At 41.1% G+C, this 13,785-nt stretch overlaps 3 protein-coding genes, 1 long non-coding RNA gene and 1 pseudogene across 4 annotated transcripts in view; 1 reads left to right on the top strand and 4 right to left on the bottom strand.

Moving 5' to 3' along the window:
• The window catches only part of LOC116055156 (SE-cephalotoxin-like), a 521,701-nt gene that overhangs the window by 124,812 nt on the left and 383,104 nt on the right, over window positions 1-13,785 (bottom strand). The window lies entirely within an intron of this gene.
• LOC116062301 overlaps window positions 1-13,785 on the bottom strand; it is a 1,036,964-nt pseudogene that overhangs the window by 650,845 nt on the left and 372,334 nt on the right.
• LOC116055159 overlaps window positions 1-13,785 on the bottom strand; it is a 137,506-nt gene that overhangs the window by 65,791 nt on the left and 57,930 nt on the right. The gene's annotated exons all lie outside the window — the stretch shown is intronic.
• Window positions 9,007-13,785, top strand: part of LOC118494135 — an 11,660-nt gene continuing 6,881 nt past the window's right edge. The window contains exon 1 of the long non-coding RNA XR_004896198.1: window positions 9,007-9,052. This is a non-coding gene — a long non-coding RNA (uncharacterized LOC118494135). The remainder of the gene's footprint in view (window positions 9,053-13,785) is intronic.
• The window catches only part of LOC116055154, a 2,627-nt gene continuing 2,172 nt past the window's right edge, over window positions 13,331-13,785 (bottom strand). The window contains exon 2 of the mRNA XM_035996646.1: window positions 13,331-13,720. Coding sequence (XP_035852539.1) covers window positions 13,403-13,720 — 318 coding nt within the window. The 3' untranslated portion in view covers window positions 13,331-13,402. The remainder of the gene's footprint in view (window positions 13,721-13,785) is intronic.

Raw genomic sequence — 13,785 nt, 5'->3', positions numbered from 1 at the left:
ACCAAGACACTTCTTTGCCTTTCCCCCAGAGGGCTGTGCACTTGGAGGATTTTGAACTGTTTCAGTGCGAGACCTCTTCTCCTGTCAGATGGGAAAAGAGACATTAGTTTTGCAGTTAGCTTATATAAATATTATATGTTTGTGGAAGTATTATTTTCAAGGATTATTAACCTGGTGTGTTCGTCTTGCTGATTCCAGCATTTCTGTCTTCAGTCGGGCCTTAATAGCAGGAAGGTTGCCTGCGCTGATGTATTGCGTTTTGAACCTAGGGTCCATGAACGACGCAACATCCAAAAGCTCCTGGGTGTTGAGGTCACTATACTTGTCGTTGAGGTATGCCAGGACCTTGGTTTTAATTGATCTAGTCAGATCAGTGTCCTCAGCATCTTCAGCCAAGACTGATGTTGCCAGAAGGTGGAGAACTGGCTTGAGGTAGGAGATGCTCACATACTCCTCTCCAGAAAGAGCATCTGTAAATTCTGAGAGAGGATGCAGTGCCTTATGAATGGACTCCAACACTTCGGTATCCTGCCAGGTTGGGATGAGGAAGCGTGCATGTCGGTCACCTGACAATACCTGCGATATGGCTTTTGCCTGTTCCAGCACTCTGGCAATCATTTTCTCTTCAGACCCCCATCTTGTTGGGCACTCAGTAATGAGGGAGTGTTCAGGAAGTTTAAGCTCCTTCTGTGCCTCAGTGAGCGCTGCCTTTTTCCTCCAACTGTGGGAGAAGTGCCCCACCAACTTCTTGCACAGCCCTATTGCTCTTGATACTCTACCATCTTTGATTGCATTTTCTGGAGGAAAATTAAATAAGAATAGTGTAACTCATACAGTTGCAGTTGTGTGATACAATGTTTAACCATTACACTCACTCTCTCTCTCTCACACACACACACACACACACACACACACACACACACACACACACACACACACAGTCTCTCTCTCTCACACAGTCTCTCTCACACACAGTCAGTCTCACACACAGTCAGTCACACACACACACACACACAGTCACACAGTCAGACACACACAGTCACACAGTCAGACACACACACACACACAGTCACACACACACACACACACAGTCACACAGTCAGACACACACACACACACACAAAATAACTTACCAATGGCAAGATGTAATCTGTGTCCGAAACACTGGAGCCTGGTCCACTCGTTCAGCTGTGCTGCCTTCACCATATTTGACGCGTTGTCCGTTGTTATGCAGACAAGGTTGTCTTCATTGAGATCCCAGCATTCAAGCCCCTCTCTCAGGCCAGCAGCTATGTTTTCCCCTGTGTGGTCTTCTGGGAAGTAGGCAGTTTGAAGGCTGCGAGCTTTGAGGTGGAGGTCTTCAGTAATATAATGCACCCTAAGACTTTGATAAGGCTCCGCTGTACGGCTCGACCACATGTCTGTTGTAGCTGTGAAAAACTACGCTACTCTCTGTCTACATTGTCTGTGTAGCTCCGGTATGGCGATCTGGCTGAAATATGTGCGGGAGGGCATGCTGTACCTCTTATCCAGTGTAGTTACCAAATTCTTCAACCCAGGCTTGGTCACCGTATTGACGGGCATCATGTCTTTCGCGATGCATTGGGCTACTGCTTCGGTGATTTCCACGTGCCGTTTTGAAGTGCGTTCATATGGCGTAACACTTGCAAACATTTCGGTCACTGATCCTTGCCGAGTACTTGGATTATTTTGCACACTGCTTGTTTTTTTAGCTATACACCTATCATACAGTGCTTTGTGGTGTGCTTTTAGGTGCTGGTACAGGTTGGTAGTGTTTCCCTGTGAAGTAGCAACTATAACAAGGCAGGTTTTGCACAATACCTGACACTGGGCAACATCTTCTTTTTTAAAGCCAAAATAGTCCCACACGACTGATGTACTGTTCCTCTTTGACACTAACATTCCTTCAGTGCCTGGTTCTGTCGAGCCTGAGGCCATTGTCAATGTACAGTTGCCAAGTTAACTCTTGTTACGCTCCCGTGTTACGTGACCAGAGTGCAGCCCGGTGCAGCCTTTGTGTTTAGGAAATCTCGTTTGATCATATCGCGTGATTTAGTCGCGCATGTCAAGGGCATGTCTAATCACAGCCTTTGCGATTAGAAAATCGCGTTTTATCATATCGCGATATTATCGTAAATGCGATTAATCGTTCAGCCCTACTAGGCACTTAATTAACATTTCTTCTTAAATGACATTCTTCTCAAGTAAAATTAATGATCACTACTTTCATTGAATTTTGGGTGTTTTATTTAATTTTATAGCATTTGTGGTCTTCCAGGGTCAATTTTGACCCGGTGGTGCAATGGGGCACTATTGCGCTTTACAGCAGATGAACACATGCACATGCCGAGACACACAAACACCCACACACACGTACACCCACCCACCCCCATAAACACAGACATTCATACAAACAGCAGCTGAGAACTACCTCACACACACACACAGTAGCTGAAACCTGCGAAAGATCACACTATTGTGCTTTTCAGCAGATGAACATGCACACACACACACACACACACGTTGCATAGGGCAATGGATCACACTACTATTCTTTTCAGCAGATGAACTTGTTGGAATGTCACATCTACTGCAGTCAGATTCACTGTGTTCCCTCAGAAGGAAGGAACTGCACATGGCCAGCCACTTGTAATGACATTTCAAACATGTTTAGAGGCTAAAAACACATTAAAAACTTGCCCTGAGAAGTGTTTCCATACTTACCTCACTATAACTGCTCACCTAATAGTTGAACTATGATGATGTATGTACTCCACACATCTAGGGCCTCCCTCTGAACATACTACACCCTCCACTTTCTGAAAATCTGGCTCAGCCTATTTTTAATGAATTTTTATTGGGAAAACATTCAATACTGTCAATGTTATTGAGCCTAGCTCTTCCAAAATCACTCCACACATCTAGGGCCTCCCTCTGAACATACTACACCCGCTAATTTTTGAATAGCTGGCCCAGGCTATTTATAATATAATTTTATTGGAAAACATTTAATATATGTCATATAAACAAAGAGTCATGTCTCCAAAACGTCTACACACATATAACCCCCCCCCCTGCTGGTTGTACTACAACATGTAGTTTTCAAAAATAATCATATGCATAATTTTAAGGATTGCTAAAAACATGTAATACTTTAAGTATTACAAAGAGAAGTGTTTCCATACCTCACTGTAACTGCTCACCTAATAGTTGAACTATGATGATTACGGTTGGGAACCGGAGGGTCGCTGGTTCAAGTCCCCATACGGACCAAAGTATGGTGGTGGACTGGTAGCTGGAGAGGTGCCAGTTCACCTCCTGGGCACTACCAAGGTGGCCTTGAGCAAGGCACCGAACCCCAAACTGCTCATGGCGCCTTTCCATGGGCAGCCCCCCCACTCATCTCTCAATTAGTGCATGTAGAGGTACTGAGCATGTGTGTGTGTGTGTAATTCAGACCCGTGTATAATAACAAAAGTGAAAACACTGGAATTATATTATAAAATTATTATAATAATAAAGTATACATTATTATTAGAACAAAATAAAATCAATATCACATTCAGTCATAATGAACACATCCACAATGTTAATTTTCACAGAGAAAATAATCTCAGATCTGTATTAATAATGTGAATAATGGAAAAACACATTAAATACAAATTGTCTAGCTCTTGTTTACTTTTCTGAGTGGGGTTACTGTTCCCGTATATGCAGTTTGTGTACAATTACCATCGTGGCAGTAGTTGACATTTTGGATCCTTTAGTTATCCAGACCTAAACCCCAGACTCACCTCCAGCCTCTTTAACTAGGGCTGTTCTACAACACACAATCCCAGACTCACCTCCAGCCTCTTTAACTAGGGCTGTTACACAACACACAATCCCAGACTCACCTCCAGCCTCTTTAACTAGGGCTGTTCTACAACACACAATCCCAGACTCACCTCCAGCCTCTTTAACTAGGGCTGTTACACAACACACAATCCCAGACTCACCTCCAGCCTCTTTAACTAGGGCTGTTACACAACACACAATCCCAGACTCACCTACAGCTAGGCCTGTCGCGATAGTCAATAAATCAATTAATCGCACGATAAAAGAAATGAGCTCGATAATTTTTCCGGCCGCGATAATTTCCATTTGCATGCTTGTTTGCTCTCTCTCTCTCCATCCATCCATCCATCCATATATATATATATATATATATATATATATATATATATATATATATATATATATATATATAAATATATACACACATACACACAAATATATACACACACACACACACACACATATATATATATATATATATATATATACACACACATATGTATATATGTAACTCAAAGTCATTTTAAATAGATTCATTACAATCTTGTTACAGTAATATTTTAGCACTATGTTGTATCAATTATTTGTGTCTTCAGTCTGTTGTTTTAAAACTTTGTTAGAGCTATCAATCTTTCTTACAGAAGGCCTACTATGAGCCATCTTCTCTGGGGTTATTCCTATACTTACCTGAAGGCCATAGCACCCATGCTGTGTACATGAAGGACATGACGGTCATTGTCAGCACAGGTTTGTCATTTTATATTGAAAAAATGTGTATGTAATGTATTTAATTTTAAGGTTGAGGAATCCAATCCTATTAAATGTGGAGTAATGATTTCCTGTAAGAAATTAATCAAATTTGTGATGCATTTTTGAAATTATTTTCTGTGCCTGTTTGCTTATTACAATAATAACAAACATTAAGGTATAGGTGACACACTCAAGTGATTTTGTCTATGCTGATATGGTAGTCTCTATAGTAGTACTTTGTTATGTTTTTATTTAATTGCCCTCTTTTTATTTGGCAGGACGGCTCTGCACCGTCACTGTCAATATGTGTGCGTGTGAACCAGAAGCCTGCACTCTGCTAAGGTACGGGCTCTGGCCAGCAACAACCGACAAGCCCCAGACAGCCTTTTCCATCCCTCTGCTAGAGCTTTTTGTTTGTCTGTCACTGGAGCGTCAGGTTTCTGTTGAGGGTTTTTGCAACACCCTACGCTGGAAAAACAAGTTGCAGAATACTGTATTAGGACTGAAAAATCTGAGTCCATGACATGTTAGATGTAACTCCTGGAAGAAGACCATTATTCCGCTCAGAAATCTAATAGTTCCTTAAATCTTTAGGACTGCAGTAACTTCAAGGCTGGCAACGTTCTGAGGTCCCAACAACAAGCAAAGAAACTTGATGTTACAGGAGTGTTTGGAGCTTCCTGTCGTCATGAAATGCCGCTAATGTTTGTCAACATGAGCCAACGAGAAAGGCAAGTAGTGACATTTATGACTGTTGACTCAATATTCAATGCTTAGGAATTCATGAACCTAACATAAGCCATTCGGTCTACAGTTGCAGCCTTCCAAGGCTGCAGACCCTGAATTGGGAAACAGCTTATACATTTTTTTTTCCATTTTTGTCCATTTCATTACTTTATATTCATGTAATAATTATAGAAATTAGATGTTAATCTGCATAAAAAATAAACAAAAATAAAACAAATTTGCTTATAACAATCATCCACTTGTAGTTATTAACGTGACCCGGAGAGATATGAACACTGTAAGCGGTTTTCACTTCATATCACTAAACAGTGCTGAAACAAGTCAAATACCAGGTGGGGAAATGTTAGAATAAAGATTACTTTAAGGCATTTGTACTACACATTAAAAATGGAGGCCAAAAAGAGAGTGAATGATGAATTTACCTGGCAGGGCAATTTGTGTCCATAAATGTGAAACGCTGGTACGGCCAAGGAGATGTTGTGTGGTATGCCCTCCCCTGATTTCTAACTGAACACAGTATGGCATCATTTGGACTTCATTTGTCAAGGTCTTTATCAAAACAATAATTCAGTTTCACACTTTCGTATTTTCTCTAAAACGTTTAACACGTGACAGTAAAGAATACTTGTGGACAAATTTTTTCTTTGCTTGTAGCTTTTCTTCTATCTTGTTGATGTATCAATTGTTGTACTTTTGATATTTTCTTTTGATACTGAATGTCATGCTGCAAATTTGAAAAAGCAACCATTATTTTAAAATTAGAAATAAATAAAGTGTAGTCTTCCAACTGTATGCCCACGTTTTCACAAGTTTTTACTCCTCTGACATAAACCCTCTTTTCAATATCAATTGTGCAAAATACCTACTAGTGACAATACAAGAACATTCTAACAGTCTGAGTAGTAGGACTGTGGTGTCACGATTTGTCTAGCGCAGGAACCCAAAAGCAGACCAGGACAAGGTAAGTAGAAAATACAAGGTGAGTATTTATTTGGAAATTGAACGTGGAAACGATTAGGTCCAGTTTGGTCGGCAGGGAGTGAGGCTGGAAGGCTGGAGGTTTCTGTGCTGATCCAAATGAGCTGCAGTGAAGTAGTAAGCCAGGCAGGTGAGAGTGACAATCCAGGTGAGTAACTGTAGACAGAGGAACAGGCGGCAAATTAGTGACAGGCAAAGAGACAAAAACAGCAAAAGACTTTCTAAAACTAGTAGCTTGATACGAGAGCTAAACATACTGGTTACACTAACGATCCAGCAGGGAATGATGTCTGGTCACGGCTTATATGGTGCAGGGAATGGTAATCAGGACCTGGTGTGCAGATAGCAGCAGGTGTAAGTCGTTGGAGAATCAGCCGGGATGTGTTCAGGAAAACTCAGGAAAAACGAACTTCAGGTTAGAGCAAAAACAAAACACTGGTAAAACAGGCTCAAGATGCTGGATTCATGACATGTGGAAAATAAGTTTAAGTTATGTAAAACATCAAATCATACTGTGACCCTGGGTACTGAATAGGTGAGCCAATAATGAAACTGAGAAATAGGCTACTTTTTATTTACAACATGTGTACTCAATTCAGTACAATACAACTTTAATGTTCCCCACATTGTACTGTTTGAAAGGAACCACATTGATGGTGCCAATAAACAACAATAAAGTACAAAGAATCTTAACTAGGGTAAATGAAAATATCACAGTCTTCTTCTTACAGTAAAGTGTAATCCAAAGACAGTGACAAGATTCATATGAAGTCTATTTTAATGAAAATGATGAATAGGCACCTAATAAATGTTAAAAGGCTTTAAATCACGTGTCAAACTCAAGGCCGCCGGCTAAATCCGTATACATATATATATGTATGTATACATATATACAATCCGTACAGACCTGCACCAGAGTTCGGACGAGCTTTCACACGAGCCGGACTTTCCGACCAAACGCTCCAGGGTTCTTTTTAAACGGAGTGTTTTGTAGGGATGTGGTGGGGGCCATCAACACAGTGAACAAGTTTTATTCATACAAGAGAAAACTCTGATTGGACAGATAGTCTAGCTAGCTGTCTGGATTTACCCTGCAGAGATCTGAGGAGCAGTTAACCATAGTCCTCACAAATCCACCAGAGGTTAGAACGCCAACACAAAGAAAGAGGAAGGGGACGGACATCAGCCGAAAACGAGGGACATCCCTGGAATTTTCAGTGGCAACGGACCTAGATATAGACTACTAGAAATCAGGCGGTTTGCATGGTGTGTTGACCCTGGCAATGAAGGCACATGGTTCTTTTAAAACCACAGGCAGTGTGGGACCATGATTGGCCCACTGAGCACTGAGACCATGAACGCCACTTCTTTGTAGCGTTCTTCTTCTTCTTGTCATCAAAATGGATGCGGCAGACACAGCACAAATTGCCTCCATCTACCGAAAAGAAAAACAGAAATATTTTGGAAGTGAAGCCAGTTAGTTGAAATCATCAACATATATAAAACAATGTCTCTAAGGCAGCCATTTCATTTTCTACTTTTGCCAAATGAAAATCCCTGATTTTTAACGGTTAAACACCAAGCAAAGTTAAATAACAATAAAATAAGTCAGAAAAGACTGTGGAGCCCAGTTGACATTTAAATTGAGCTGGTTTGGCAAACATTTGTCCTGGAAATATCCCTAGTTTTCATGTCAGAATCTTTGTTCTTATATATTATTTTCAGTTGTTTCAACTTCCGTTTTTTCATTGTACTGCAACCAGATGAAATGCATTTTAGGTTCAATCACATGCAACCAGTTTTCACCTGTAATAACATAATTGTGATTACGTATTGCAGTATTGTAATCTGTTGAAATTACTTGTTTTTATCTTTGCTGCTTGAAAAAGGCGTTATTAGTATCAATAGGACTTCCTGGTTAAATATAAATAACAACAGTTTGGACAGATACCTTCATCTGCAGTCATCACCATGGCTACAGTAGTGGCTGTTTCTGAGGACTCTCCTTCCATCTGCTGTGCACCGAAAGAACATAAAAGAAAACACAATAACATCTTTCTTGGTACAAATACAAAAAATAAAAATACAAAAGATTTGAATCTTAATTAAAATTTGTAATGCAATTTGGCAGCATTTATACTGTCAATGGTTATAGTAAACATCTAAATCTCAACAGCCAATTCAAAGTGTGAAACGATCAGGATACCAAGCTTATAGAAGCTGTTTAATGGATAAATATTGTATCTATATATTGTAATTTTCAAACAAGTGAGCGTTTCTCTGTCAAATGTCAATGGCAGATCTCAGAAGTTCCATTTAAGCAATACCAAAAACTGATTTGTAGCAATTGGCTTTCAAAATGTATTAAGATTGCAAGAAATACCATTTCCACACATGGCCTCAAAGATCTGTTCCACTGACTTCTTCTGGATGCAAACTGCTGTGTCTGTTGATTTAAAGACATTCAACCACGACACAAAAGGTGAAGATTTCATCATATAATTTGCATCAGACATTAATGTGGACAGTGGTCAGATATGCTGTGTAATGAGAATTGAATTACAAAAGTTACATATCTAGTGAAATGTGCTTCTTAAGTTTAATGTTATATATTCATTTAAATTGAATTCAATATTTTAATTTATATTTTTTTTATTGATCTCCAGCCGTTGGGGGGGTTCGGTGCCTTGCTAAAGATCACCTTGGCAGTGCCCAGGAGGTGAACTGCCACCTCTCCAGCTACTCAGTCAGGCATAAAACAACTCAGCATACCTTCTGCGTCCATGTGCTCGGACATTCCCTCTGCCATGTCACTGGGGTTGCATTGTGCTGTATCTAATTGATATGTTTAGGAAAAAGGAAAATGTGTAATATGAGCATAACAAATAATTGGTCTTCCTGCATTACTGGAGAACAATTAATCAAATAGCAGTATCAATGAAGGTATATAATTCACAGGAATGATAGACATAGAATTGAATTACTGAATAGTTTTATGAGCATGAAAAAGATGGAAACCATTGCCGAGGGCCATCCCAGTCACATTCAACTAAACACTTCTAGGATATTCTGGAGAGGTGCCTTTTTAGAAAACCTGTTAAACTATAATGATGAAAACTCCAACTGAGGAATATTGTCACAACCCTTACAAACTGTCAAAGATGCATATACAATATATGACAAAATGCAATAAAGCTGTTCTGGATGTCTGCAATGGCCCAGCACTATACAAAGACTCACATGAAGGCCTGTATTATTCTTTAGTTAACTTATTTTCCCCACTTTGCATAGAGCCAAATGGTCTGCAGGAACACAAGTGAAGAAAGACAACAGCCACTGTTAATATCACTTACTTATTTCAAATGAAATTTGCTCAGCAGCTGCCAAAATGGCCTCTAATTGGTTTCTTCCGTAAAAGGAGGGCTTCTTGATGTCAAGTCCAGTGGGCAGCCCAGCAACTTTATTCACAAGGGACTGGTAGGGGAGCCTTCAGTACCTCCGGCCTCCTCTGAAAGACATGGGCACACACACATGCATGCACATGTTACACAATGTTACACAGTTGGATAATTCTAACTTCCCTCCTGTTGAAAGCTAGTTTTGTTAAAGTGTCATAATCTTATGGTTGATGGGTACATTAGATACATCATTTATTAATTTGATAAATGCCATTGATTCTTGAAGGTATATTAGGTTATCAAGATATAACTTTAAGGCATTTCTTTACATCAGTCTAAAAAAGTGGTTGAACATATGCTTACTATATCTCTGGTTGAAAAGATCTTGCACTTTTTTCAAAAGCACAGTGATGGATCTTTAGTAGTGGGTGTTGCAGCTGAGGAGCTGGCTGCAGATGTGAAAACAGACAACAATTAATTCCATAAAACTGTTTTATGTATATTTGCACTATTATAGGGTTGAGTCCATTTCTGTGGACTTTCATACAACCAATATTACCTTTGAAATGCAGGGCAAAAACAAGATAACGTTTGCAGTAGATAACCTGATGATTCTTTTCAATAGACACAGCAGTCTTACACTGATGAATGCAACTTAAGTCTGTGAAATACTTGGCAAATACTTTCTTGATCATCTGGTTCATGACCCTTGTGAACCCCTGATGTAAACAGGGCCGCTACGTACAACAACAATCCATTTAGTAGAACAATTAAAAGCATCCATTAAATATTGTTTCTCACCTTTGTTTTTGAGAATGTCCCAACAAAAAAGATTGTAAGGTGACAGCTCTCGTCTGTAAAGTTTTTGTTTTGGCGGCTGGGGCTTAGAAGAAGCTTTAAAGGACCTTTTGTAGTTCCCAATCCAGTTCTGAAAAAGAGAAAACACAAAAAAGAAGAAAAGAATTCAATTCAATTTATATTTATAGTATCAAATCATAACAGTTATCTCAAGACACTTTACAGATAGAGTAGGTCTAGACCACACTAACTAAAGACCCAACAATTCCAGTAATTCCCCCAAGAGTTACTGTGTGTGTGTGTGTGTGTGTGTGTGTGTGTGTGTGTGTGTGTTTATAGCGTAGTAGGGCACTGAAAGGTGTAGCAGGGTGTAGCAGGGCACTGCAGGGTGTAGCAGGGTGTAACAGGACGTAGCAGGGCACTGCAGGGTGTAGCAGGGTGTAACAGGACGTAGCAGACGTCAACCCCTGCCTCTCGGACCTCAGCAGCAGGGAAGGCTAGTTTAAAGCCGGCCGAGCAGTAGCTGGCCTCCTACAAAATCTAGCTATGTGGCCTGCTTGTCTGCATTGGCGGCAAATGGGCCTACCTTGCTCATTCCAGTTGTTTGCCTGGAAAACTGGTCTCTGTCGCTCCCTATGAGGCTGTATTAGGGGCTGTGGGGCAATACTGGCTGGCTGGAGGAGCGGTTTAATCTCTCGCAACAGTTCCTGGGTGAACCCGGTCATTTGAGATTTCACCTCTTCCATGACCTCTCTTTTCCAGGTCTCTCTCCAGCTGGTGTCCTGTGATGGGGGAGGCACATTTGGTTTATACACAGAAGCACAGATTACCTCTGGTTGGGGGTTCCCATGTTCTGCATCAAGCAGCAGCGCCTCCTGTCTGATTGCAGCAAAAGTTTCATCAGGATTACGGCGGACATAGACCTTCAGGGCCTGAGCCAGGGAACCTTCACGCAACCCCAACAGCAGCTGGTCTCGCAGAACCGTATCGGGGGGGGGGTTCCCTCAGGGTCATGTTGCCGCAACCTGCAATACAGTTCTCTTAGCCTTAGAATGGATGAGGGCACAGTTTCATCTGGTCTTTGGACACAACTAAAAAACTGAGACCTTAACACTGGGGCGCTGGTTCTGTCTCCATATAGAGAGTCCAAATACACAAAGATTTTGCGTACTCGATCCCTTTCATCATCCTCTAAAACACTAACCTGCCGTTTGGCTTCCCCAGCTAATGCTCCCAGCACAATGTCAATTTTTCTGGCCTCTGCTAGCTCTTGCACTCCTAGTAATTAAAGTATTTGCTCCTTCCAGTCCTGACATTTTAAGTCACTATTTGGACCTTTAAACTTTGGCAGCCAGGGGGCACCAGGATATACAGGCATCATCATATTCACTGTTAAAAGTACACCACACTGCTCTCTGTACCCAGATCCTGCCGGCAAACGCCAAGTTGTAAAGAGGAGAGGGGCCGACAACGCCACCTAGGAATATTTTTATATTGAGGCCTAGAACCTCAAATATTCTAATAACAAAAAATTAAAACAGGTTCTTTGTACCGGGGGAGAGCAGTTAAAAAGGTGTATTTAAAACCAGTGAATAAAACCCAGTTTCTTTGAGGAATAACAATGTATTATAAAAAAACATAAAACAATTAAAATTCCTCTTTAAAAGAATTTAAAAAAACAAAACCTAAACAACTAAAATCAAACTAAAACAATGGCACAGCAGAGAGGAGTCGGAGATTAAAATGTCCACAGATTTCCACTGGCAACCAGCTCCTTTACTGTTGGTTCTTCCCCTCGGGCAGAGCCTGTGAAGAGAACTCAGGGCCAGTCAAACGTCCTTTTAAAAAAAACGCCACAGTTTCCTACTACTCACAAACACCGGTCTTAGAATGGGACTTACGCGGGAGGGAGGAGTTTGACCTCCTCCCACTGCTTGCCGCTAGCGTTCGGTGTTTGAGGTTTTTTTTGGATGTACCCTCCGGTCTCCTTCAGACCAGACCGCTACTCTTCTCACTGGGCTCCAGGCTCCAGGCTCCGGTCTCTGCGTCTCTCCGTCTGTTCCTCTGCCTCTCCGTCTGTTCCTCTGTCTCTCCGTCTGTTCCTCTGCCTCTCCGTCTGTTCCTCTGTCTCTCCGTCTGTTCCTCTGTCTCTCCGTCTGTTCCTCTGCCTGTCGTGTCTGCAGCTGCCTGTTCCTCGTTGCTATTCTGTCCTTTTTATCTAAAAAAACAGTCAGTTCCCACTCTGGCTCCCAGGTGTAAGTCTTTATGTCTGATTGCTACGTGCCCGATGGCGTGAAGTAAAACAACATTTAAAAACACACACCACTGAATCATTGATATTATAAATAAAAGACATTCAATATATACTTTATATGTTACTGTATAAAAAAACTTACCTTTTTTTTACATTTCACACAACGAAGTTTTCAACAAAATTAATGTGGTAAAGCGTCCGGTGCTGTGACGTTGCCGTGGTAACGTCACAGCACCGATTAAGACAGAAGCTGATTAAGACCGTTGTTTTTTAATAATACTGTTTTATATATACTATAAATATTACTATATGAAATAAAAAAAAGTTGTTACATTTTCTACACCTTACACACAGAGTAGCACCGAATAGGTTATTGTTTGCTCAAACAAAGTTATTTTTTGCAAGTGTTAATTTCTGTTCAAAATGTAATATAATGTGCTTGCAGAATATAGTTCTCTGTGCTCAAAACATACAATTACCTGCTCAGGAATGAGGCACATATATAACGCCATACGCTTTTACCTCAGTGCGGCCTGTTTGTACATCGCCATGCTTTTACACGCACGTTGCGAAACAAATACGCCTGAAGTGGGTGCAAAAGCGTTAGTACATCTGGCCCTCAGTCTGCGTCTTCAGGCAGGCAACAGCAGCATAGTGTTTTCCTGAACCAACTGAAGAAGCGCTGGACTCCACTCTTCTTTTCAACCTTAACCTGGCTGATTGTAAGGTCATCCTGCGCTGCATCATGGTTGATTGGAAGAGCCTGTAGAGTCGCAGTCACAGCTGAGTCTGGTTCTCTGCTGAGCTCCTTGATCACATCCTCACCATTCAGGACTAAAGTCATGACTGGGGGTTCAGCAGGGGGAGTCATGGGAAGTGGTGGAGATGTCCCCTTAGCAAAGTCGGCCTTTGGTGCAGGCTGCTCAGCTGGTTCAATCTGGCTGATTCTCAAACCATCGTGTACAACAGTGATGGTAGGAGTCAGAGGTGGTGGATGAGCTG

This window comes from Sander lucioperca, chromosome 21 (assembly GCF_008315115.2).
Source record: "Sander lucioperca isolate FBNREF2018 chromosome 21, SLUC_FBN_1.2, whole genome shotgun sequence".
NCBI classification, from domain to species: Eukaryota; Metazoa; Chordata; class Actinopteri; order Perciformes; family Percidae; genus Sander; species Sander lucioperca.
The sequence above is the reverse complement of the archived record's forward strand: the minus strand, read 5'-3'. Positions and strand labels throughout refer to the sequence as shown.